The sequence below is a fragment of the Myxocyprinus asiaticus genome, chromosome 37 (assembly GCF_019703515.2).
Source record: "Myxocyprinus asiaticus isolate MX2 ecotype Aquarium Trade chromosome 37, UBuf_Myxa_2, whole genome shotgun sequence".
NCBI classification, from domain to species: Eukaryota; Metazoa; Chordata; class Actinopteri; order Cypriniformes; family Catostomidae; genus Myxocyprinus; species Myxocyprinus asiaticus.
The window spans coordinates 270,001-280,000 of NC_059380.1; the positions used below are offsets into that span (position 1 = coordinate 270,001).

The window sequence follows — 10,000 nt, forward strand, 5'->3', positions numbered from 1 at the left end:
TTTGACTTTCTTTCCTCTGTGGAACACAAAAGGAGATGTTAGACAGAACGTTACTCTCGCTCATTATTCACTTTCTCTGCATCATTTCTTCATACAATGAAAATGAACAGTGACTGAGGCTGTCAGTCCCCAACATTCTGCCAAACATCTGCTTTTGTGTTCAGTGGAAGAAAGTCATACGGTTTTGGAACAACACGAAGGTGAGTGAACAATGACAGAATTGTCCTTTTGGGTGAACAATCTCTTTAAAGGAATATTCTGGGTTCAATACAAGTGAATCTCAATCGACAGCATTTGTGTCATAATGTTAATTTTCGACTCGTCCCTCCTTTTCTTTAATAAAAGCACAAATGTGTGGTCCAGTGAGACACTTACAATGGAAGTCAATGGGGTCGAGTTTTGGAGGGTTTAAAGGCAGAAATGTGATGCTTATAATTTTATCAGAATCAGAATGAGCTTTATTGCCAAGTGTTCTCATGTACGCAAGGAATGATATGAGAAACAAGTGCACACAGAACATTACAGTGAGACACAGAATATAAAACAAGAGTATAAATAGACATACAAATAATTGGACATATAATTGAATGGTGTACGTACATGTGCAAGTGGTAATATATGTGCAAGGTAGGAGTGTGTACAGTTATTGAATTAAATATGTGAATTAACATCTGTACATGATATATTTATTTACATTAAATGCATAAAAGCACTTGCATTAATTCTTCTGTTAAAACTTGTGTGTTATTTGAGCTGTGAAGTTGTATAAATCGTTGTTTTTACAGTCATTTTAGGGTTTTAGAGTGTACAGCGTTACGTCGTCATGGCAACGAAGTTGTAAAATTGTCTATAAGTTTCCACAGATGCAGTTAGTAAGTGATTTTATCCCAGTAAAATCATGTTAACTCACATATTGTTTATGTCTTGTGTATATACTTTTGAAACAGTGAGTATTTTAATGTTTACAGATTGACCCCATTGACTTCCATTGTAAGTGTCTCACTGGAACACACGAGTCGAGTCGAAATTAATTAACATTATGCCACAAATGCTGTCGATTGAGATTCACTTGTATTGAACTGGAATATTCCTTTAAGACCCTATTTTACAGCATAAATTACTGTTTTGATCCTAAATGTAAGAAAGGGAATGTTCTGTTTTTTTTTGTTGTTTTTTTTTACCTTTAAATGCTCCATGATAACCGTGTCCTGTTGTAACTGTTCAGTCATTTAAATCTATTGTCAATGTCATTAACGTGAAAAACGTGACATTTAATCTATTAGTTCAAAAAAATTGTACCTTTACAAAAGAAAATTCGCTGTATCAAAATAATATATAAAAAAACAAAAAGCCTTTTCCAGTAATCAAAACGACTGTGATTAGTCCATCCAAAACAGCGCTGAGAAAAGTAACACGTACCACGTGACAACGCCGTCTTAATATCAGTGATCTGAACGATTATTTACACTTGAATAATGACACACTGAGAAACCTTGATTGAAAATACACGAAAAGTTCAAATAGAATCAACTTCTGGTCCCGTTCTTCCCTCTTATATAGTTCTAGATTAATACACGCTGCTTTGCGTACAGTGATGCGTGTACGCGTCTCCTCGTGAGATTACGGTTATTCAAGTGCGCGTCTCCTCGTGAGATTACGGTGATGTAAGTGCGCGTCTCCTCGTGAGATTACGGTGATATTATGCGCGTCTCCTCGTGAGATTACGGTGATATTATGCGCGTCTCCTCGTGAGATTACAGTGATGTTGGTGCGCGTCTCCTCGTGAGATTACGGTGATGTTAGTGCGCGTCTCCTCGTGAGATTACAGTGATGTTGGTGCGCGTCTCCTCGTGAGATTACGGTGATGTTAGTGCGCGTCTCCTCGTGAGATTACAGTGATGTTGGTGCGCGTCTCCTCGTGAGATTACGGTGATGTTAGTGCGCGTCTCCTCGTGAGATTACAGTGATGTAAATGCGCGTCTCCTCGTGAGATTACAGTGATGTAAGTGCGCGTCTCCTCGTGAGATTACGGTGATATTATGCGCGTCTCCTCGTGAGATTACAGTGATGTTGGTGCGCGTCTCCTCGTGAGATTACGGTTATTCAAGTGCGCGTCTCCTCGTGAGATTACAGTGATGTTGGTGCGCGTCTCCTCGTGAGATTACAGTGATGTTGGTGCGCGTCTCCTCGTGAGATTACAGTGATGTAAGTGCGCGTCTCCTCGTGAGATTACAGTGATGTAAGTACGCGTCTCCTCGTGAGATTACAGTGATGTAAGTGCGCGTCTCCTCGTGAGATTACAGTGATGTTGGTGCGCGTCTCCTCGTGAGATTACAGTGATGTAAATGCGCGTCTCCTCGTGAGATTACAGTGATGTTGGTGCGCGTCTCCTCGTGAGATTACAGTGATGTTGGTGCGCGTCTCCTCGTGAGATTACAGTGATGTAAGTGCGCGTCTCCTCGTGAGATTACGGTGATATTATGCGCGTCTCCTCGTGAGATTACAGTGATGTAAATGCGCGTCTCCTCGTGAGATTACGGTGATATTATGCGCGTCTCCTCGTGAGATTACGGTGATATTATGCGCGTCTCCTCGTGAGATTACGTGTGATGTTAGTGCGCGTCTCCTCGTGAGATTACGGTGATATTATGCGCGTCTCCTCGTGAGATTACGGTGATGTAAGTGCGCGTCTCCTCGTGAGATTCAGTCGGTTCAGTTTAATGAGTTCAGTGCGTTAAAGCTCATTTCTGCTGGAGCGGATCGGGTGATTGAACAATAGAATGAGTTTAATAGAGGAGAACACGGAGCGATGCGCGAATGTTTCACCCCGAGAGCTCACTCAGAACCCTCTAAAGAAAATATGGATGCCGTCCTGCAGAAACGGGCTTCCAGAGAGACACATTAGTGAAAGAAAGGGTACGTACAGATGAGAGATGCTGGAGTCAGACGAGAGGTCAGGGGTCACAGCTTTTCCCATGTACATTCTCTCTCTCTCTCTCTCTCTCTCTCTCTCTCTCTCTCTCTCTCTCTATATGAAATCTTAATATTATTAAATTTAAAACGGTAAATATGAAACATTGTGTAGATATTGTAACTTTCATTAATAATAGTTATTCACAGTTATTACGTTAGTTATAATGCTCAGTAGGTAATTAGTGAGTGTGTTTTTAATTAATGAAACTTTAAATGTACATATTCAAATGGTTATGACCGTTATATATTTATTAATGAAGATAATACTCATAGATTCTTCTAATATTTATAATTTATTTATATATTCATGCAGCTTTTCTGCCTTCACTGAAGCTGAATGAGTTAAAACTTTGGTCTGTTTTATTATAATATTACACCGTTTATGATTAAAGGGCAAAGTGCAACTGATAAATTGCAGGATGATCATTATTATTTTGATATTTGACCTTTGCTCTTCAGAGACAGCTCAGAGATTACAGGAGGGCAATAAAACTGTTCTGAGATCTGATTAGTGTTGCTGTTATCATACAGTTTTCCTGTAGTACAGCTGTTGTTGTGTGACATACAGTGTCTCTGATCTGCTGTTTTTGTCCTGTTGTAGTATGTATGACCAACTGCCCCACACTTATAGTGACGGTGGGTCTGCCAGCCAGAGGAAAGACCTACATCTCCAAAAAACTCACCCGCTACCTCAACTGGATTGATGTTCCAACAAAAGGTGCCTAATGCATGCACCAGATTATTCATATGAGTTTAATGTGTACACTAACACCGGACGTGAGCGTCGCAAAAGCAAATAGATCCCTTTTTAATCAGTGAAGCTGTCCGTGTACAGATAAAACGCTCGAGTGATATCAAAAGTACCAGTGCTTCGGTACCAAGTCCATACTTAAATAAAAAGAGGTAACGGTACCAGTGTTTCTGCAGTACCGGCAGTACCGATACTCCTCTGATATACAGACGGCTGCTTATAAATACTCACACACTTATGAGCATGTGCCGATACTCCTTTTACACTGAAATTGACAATTAATCAAATTAACATAGTGATATGTCATAGTTTGGTTATTAAACCACAAATGGACGTGCTTTAATTAAATAAATATACATTCTGCATGTTCTGCACACTTCAAAGTGAATGTGTGAAGCCGCTCATACACTTAAAAACACTGATCAAAACATGTTATGAGCGTCAAGCGCTGTGCTTGTAGTAGATGACAGAAGAAAGCGCTCATTCACTGTGAAGCACCTGCAGACTATATATTTATATAATTAAATCACAGCAGACTCGGTCATATAACTAATGTCTTATCCAGATGTGTGAAACTACCGTCAAATTCACAGAACGGTTGGGGTTACGTGTAAAACTGAAGAAGTCACGATATAATATAATTATGAAATATATGTAAATGTGTGTGTATATATATATATATATATATATATGAAATATAAAACTATATGACTTGTATGTAAAATAGATATAAAATGTATATAAAAAGTAATATTTACTTTAATAATAATAATAATAATATTTAAGCAATATCTCACAAGCAAGATCACTGTTGTACTGAATAGAAGTTTCCATCAATGTTTTCATTTATAATGTGATGCTCTTGGTTTTTAAATTATGTTGCGACCGTGAGGATCTTTACTAAAACACTTCAGTTTGATTAAAAAAATGCAATGGTATTTAGGAAGTAATTGTGTGTGCGTATATTATATAGAATTGACGTAAAAATTGGGGTCTGGGTATCTCAGTGAGTACTGACGCTATCACACCTGGAGTCGCGAGTTTGAATCCAGGGTGTGCTGAGTGACTCCAGTCAGGTCTCCTAAGCAACCAAATTGGCCCGGTTGCTAGGGAGGATAGAGTCACATGGGGTAACCTCCTCGTGGTCGTGATTAGTGGTTCTCGCTCTCAATGGGGCGTGTGGTAAGTTGTGTGTGGATCGTGGAGAGTAGCATGAGCCTCCACATGCTGTGAGTCTCCGCGGTGTCATGCACAACGAGTCACGTGATAAGATGCGCAGATTGACGGTCTCAGAAGCGGAGGCAACTGAGACTTGTCCTCCGCCACCCGGATTGAGGTGAGTAACCGTGCCACCACGAGGACCTACTAAGTAGTGGGAATTGGGCATTCCAAATTGGGAGAAAAAGGGATATAAAAAAATAAAAGAACAGACGTAAAAAAACTAAAACACTTCCAATCTCCACAATGGGCATCATCACATTTTTTAACCACAGCGTATCATGCCACGATAAACTGTTACACCTCTGCCAGCAACTCATTAAGCTACTTGAGTTGTAGTTGGTGTGAACCAACCTGGATTAGTAAGCGATTATTTACAGTATCACATTAAACTTGATAAATGAGTGTTTGCACTGAAGTTGGTATCGAGAATCGTGAAAGTTTGGTATCGTGACAACACTACCACATTCTGTTGCTGGCGCGCTGCAGATCTAATCCAGACATTTTACTTACCAAATATTGCACGTGTGAATCTTTTTGCCTTTGAATTTTTGAACATTTGAGTGTTACATTAAAGCCAGCTCATGATGTTTGTGGCCTACGACTAATTTAAATCATCTTTAGTTTCTAACCACATTTATATGCAATTTTGGCAACAATAACATTTCAATAATAATTATATAACGAGTGAATGCTTATACCAGTGGATTCCCTTTGAAAATAAAGCAGGATAGCTGAAGTCTACTCAAGCTCACAGCTGATTGGTCAGAGCTTTCGACACGTCATTTCACGTGTCCAGAGTAGATGATCATGTGTGTTGTTGAGGAGAGGTGTGCTGGTACTTTACTAACAGATCACAGTTAAAAACCCCATAAACTTACACTGAAGGAGGGACTCCAGTCTGATCTAGAGAGACTCTTTTCACTCGAGTCAGTAAACAAACACCCTGAACACTGTAGCATCATGACCATGAGTTCTGATCATCATCTGAGTTCTGTTTGCTTTTCTGCTTCCACAGAGTTTAATGTTGGACAGTACCGACGGGAATGTGTGAAGATCTACAAATCCTTTGAGTTCTTCCGGCCAGACAATGAAGAGGGGCTTAAAATCAGGAAGTAAGACAGTGAGCACTTTATTGAATCAAAAGTTTACAGGTTGCACTGAGTTGGGAAGCCACATTATGATATTGTTTGTGTTGAGCTTAAAGCGGTAGAGAAGCTTCAGTATAAATGTGTTGTGAATGCTTTACTATCCAGTGTCTTGTTCTGGACTAATGATGACCAGTTAGTGTCATTTTAGTCATTTATTGGTGTCTGCATATGGCATCTGGTCTTAATAGCGTTCATCGAAAGCTCACGTGATTCCCCGTCTCTTTTAGACAGTGTGCATTAGCAGCTCTCAATGACGTCAGGCAGTATCTCACCGATGAAGGCGGCCAGGTGGCGGTGAGGAAAACATCATTCGAATGCTAATTATAGAAAAGAATAGAGGATGTTCTATGAAATGATGTTGCGGAAATATTTTTCCCATTCATTTTTTCCATCTGGATTTCATAAAATCCTTCATAAAAGATTTATACGCCATAAATCGAAGCAACCAGCTCCGAGGTGAATCACAACATTACAAACTTTGATTTGAAGCCAAAAAAAAAATGAGCAAATTGGACAAAAAGACAAAGATGCAAAACTGTGCACTTAATGTCTTTAATGAAGGAATGAACTACAATCCCATGAAGCATTGCAGATGATGCTATTGGATAAAAAACAATGGGAATAAATCAAACTATTGATTGTAGGTTGTTGAATGTAAGTATAGAAACAATATTGTTTATGTTTATTGCTAAATATTTTGATAAACACATATATCAGTAGTTTGAGGGTGAAGGGAGACTGACTCATTTACGTCATTCAGAGTGCATCATGGGAGTGGGCGGAGCTTCCGGTGTTTCTTGGCTGCAGTTTTCTGATTGGTGAAGCTTTCTCTGCTGGATTATGGGTACTGTAGTTGTTCACCGGCAACACGATTTTTTAGAACTGAAGATGAAATAACGCAGACTGATGGCTTCAACAGAAGTTTATACCATCGATGATCATCCTCGGAGCTCACGGTATTTCTGTCTTTAAATGTTTGTAAGTTATCGGTAAAAGTAGATTTGTCTATGGAGAAAATGAATGGGATTTTTACTTCTGGAACCAGATTGTTGCACTCTGTTTCATGCCGTCTAGTACGTAATCTTTATCTCTTTTTGCTTGATAATCTTCAGGTCTTCGATGCCACAAACACAACAAGAGAACGAAGGGAGACGATCCTCAGATTCGCTGAACAGAACGGTTTTAAGGTGCCGCATCCGATTCATACACGACTTTTGCATTTGTCGTTTGTGTTTCCCACCGCAGCTCTGTGAAACTGTCTTTTCTCAGGTGTTCTTTGTGGAGTCTGTGTGTGAAGACCCAGATGTGATCGCAGAGAACATTGTTGTGAGTATCAGAATTGCAGAATATCTTCTCTGGCGTGATTCTGTCCATTCTAACAGACGTAACATTACGTGTGTGACAGCAAGTGAAGTTGGGCAGTCCAGACTACACACACTGTAACACGGAAGAGGCCATCGCAGACTTCATGAAGAGGATCAAGTGTTATGAGAACTCCTATCAGACGCTGGACGAGGAGCTGGACAGGTAAGAGGTCATCATGGTGGAATGAATCCCTGAGCTTCAGGTCTTGTTGAATTCACACCTGTGTGTCGTCTTGGGTTCAGGGAGCTTTCCTTCATCAAGATCATCGATGTGGGCCAGCGTTACCTGGTGAACCGGGTGCAGGATCACATACAGAGCCGAATAGTGTACTACCTCATGAACATCCACATCACACCGCGCTCCATCTACCTGTGCCGGCACGGAGAGAGTGACCTGAATGTCAAAGGTCGCATTGGAGGTGATTCGGGCCTCTCGGCCAGGGGAAAAGAGGTGAAATGATGACGTCTGCATTTTTAGTACAAAAGCAAGGTTTTAAAATGAACAGCTCTCTCTCTGAACACCTTTACTACATGTCCAGAATGTCATATATACAGAACCAGTCAAATGTTTGGACACGCTTAACTAAATAAATGTGATCTAAAAGTGCTTGGAATTATTGCTGTCGCGATTATTAAATAATCGTCTGATCACCGATCACATTTTACTGTCCAAATAAGTGCATTTTTAAGTGAATATATACAGTATATGCCATGAACGTTTGTGTCTCATTTTCCGATGTTGTTGTATTAAACTCCAAATGAACTCTGAGCGTCTCATTGAGCCGTACTCAAAGCAGCTCCTAAAGAGAGAGTGAAGATTAATCGCTTTGATGCACGCACTGTCTGTGGACAAACTCCCAAAATACAAGTGAGGATTTTGATCTTCAAAAACTTGAATCTCTTCCTACAGTCTTCATGAGAAACAAGGGCTTGTGGGTTTAATCGAAGAGCCTTAAAATTACGTGTGAAATTGAAGAATTTCGGACGGAAATATTTTACCATTGCACACTGTATTATTATAATACAACATAACAAAACATATATAACATAATTTATTAAACGTCTCTCTGGAATACTCTGATTGGTCAATGGCGCCATCTAGTGGTCTGATATTTCTCAGTAACAACCGCACATCCACGTATCAGACCGCTCATCCGGGTATTACAAGCCATCTTTCCTGCTTCTCAGATCACTGTGAGATCTCTAACTCAAATCAATGTTTCATGTGCATTTATTTGTTTATTTGGCAAGTAGTCTCGTAATAAGATGCATAACGAGCAGTCAGATATTAATTAATTAATAAATAAACACCAACAGAACTCCGATGTAAACCGGAGGTGGATTTCAACTGTTCATTGAATTCTAACTTGTCACAAAATCAATATTGTCCGTGTATTTATTCATTTGGTTAGTAGCCATGTAATAAGCGGAATAATGTACAGGCAAAATAAACCTTTTCAGGGAGATACAAGAGTCTCCGCTTCGTGTTGGGATCCTGATCTCCCTGTCGGGGTTTATTGTGCGATAACAACCGGCTGATCTGTACAGTGTCCCTTACTTAATAAAACATAACATTACAAAACATAGATAATATAACGTCAGGCTCCCGACACTCTAGTTAAGTCTTTTCTTCAGTGTCGGGACCTGGCACCTGTGTTTTTGTGTTTGTTCTGTAATGTGTATCTCGTGTCAGGATACTGTCATTCCGGTTAGTCTTGTTTATATTTTTTTGGGCGGGATCCTGACACTAGTGTTGTGTGAGTGCACATAGCTTTGTGTTTTCTCATTATCCCTCTCTCGTTTATCTAGTTACCTTGTTATCTGTTCCACCTGCCCTCCTTCCCTTTATATTCCCCGTGTGTGTACTTGTCTGTGTGTTGTCATTTCTCCTGTCTCATCATGTTCAGTTGGTTTTCTAGATTCAAGTGTGGTTGTCTTTTCCTTGGTTTGTTTATCCAGTTTGTTTTTCGTTTGTTTTGCCCCATCGTAGGTCTTTTGTTTTCCCTGCCAAGTTGGCTATAGTCTGGGCATCCATTGTTTTGTACCCAGCTTTGTGTTTTTTCATTAATAAAAGTCTTTTGGTTTGCACTTTGTTCTGCGCCTGGGTTCATCTGTTCCTGAACGGGACATGTAATACAATAGGAATTCAGGTTGGCTGGTTTCCAAAAACAAGTGTAAATGTAAAAAAAAAAAAAAAGACTAAAGTAGACCAAAAGTAGAGATTGATATTTTAAGATAAGATTTTTAAAATATTGTAAATATTATTTTTCATGTCATTCAATATATTTAAAGAATTAAAGGAAATTATACATACCGATTTTATTAGATAATTCCAAGTTAAATATAAAATAAAACAGATGACGATTTGTATGGCAATTCTTTTTTTGACAATTAATCGTCAGCCAAATTTCATAATTGTGACGGCCCTACTTGGGATTAGTTTGTAGACTAATATAACCGTCCTGAAGTGTTTGTGTCGTTTTCTCTCTCTCGTTCAGTTTGCTAAGGCGTTGGGACAGTTTATTCAGTCACAGAATATTCAT

The 10,000-nt window shown here is 39.4% G+C and overlaps 1 protein-coding gene across 6 annotated transcripts in view; it reads left to right on the forward strand.

Moving 5' to 3' along the window:
- The window catches only part of pfkfb4a (6-phosphofructo-2-kinase/fructose-2,6-biphosphatase 4a), a 24,527-nt gene that overhangs the window by 2,443 nt on the left and 12,084 nt on the right, over positions 1–10,000 (forward strand). The window contains exons 1-9 of one of the 6 annotated variants that reach the window (XM_051676167.1): positions 2,579–2,916; positions 3,575–3,691; positions 5,961–6,057; positions 6,321–6,387; positions 7,206–7,280; positions 7,363–7,419; positions 7,499–7,620; positions 7,701–7,908; positions 9,956–10,000. The exon at positions 9,956–10,000 is cut by the window's right edge and continues 102 nt beyond it. In XM_051676167.1, coding sequence (XP_051532127.1) covers positions 2,781–2,916; positions 3,575–3,691; positions 5,961–6,057; positions 6,321–6,387; positions 7,206–7,280; positions 7,363–7,419; positions 7,499–7,620; positions 7,701–7,908; positions 9,956–10,000 — 924 coding nt within the window. In that variant the 5' untranslated portion in view covers positions 2,579–2,780. Of the gene's footprint in view, positions 1–2,578; positions 2,917–3,574; positions 3,692–5,960; positions 6,058–6,320; positions 6,388–6,424; positions 7,050–7,205; positions 7,281–7,362; positions 7,420–7,498; positions 7,621–7,700; positions 7,909–9,955 lie in introns of those variants that run through there. The other 5 variants (XM_051676166.1, XM_051676168.1, XM_051676169.1 and 2 more) reach the window with 5 other exon arrangements.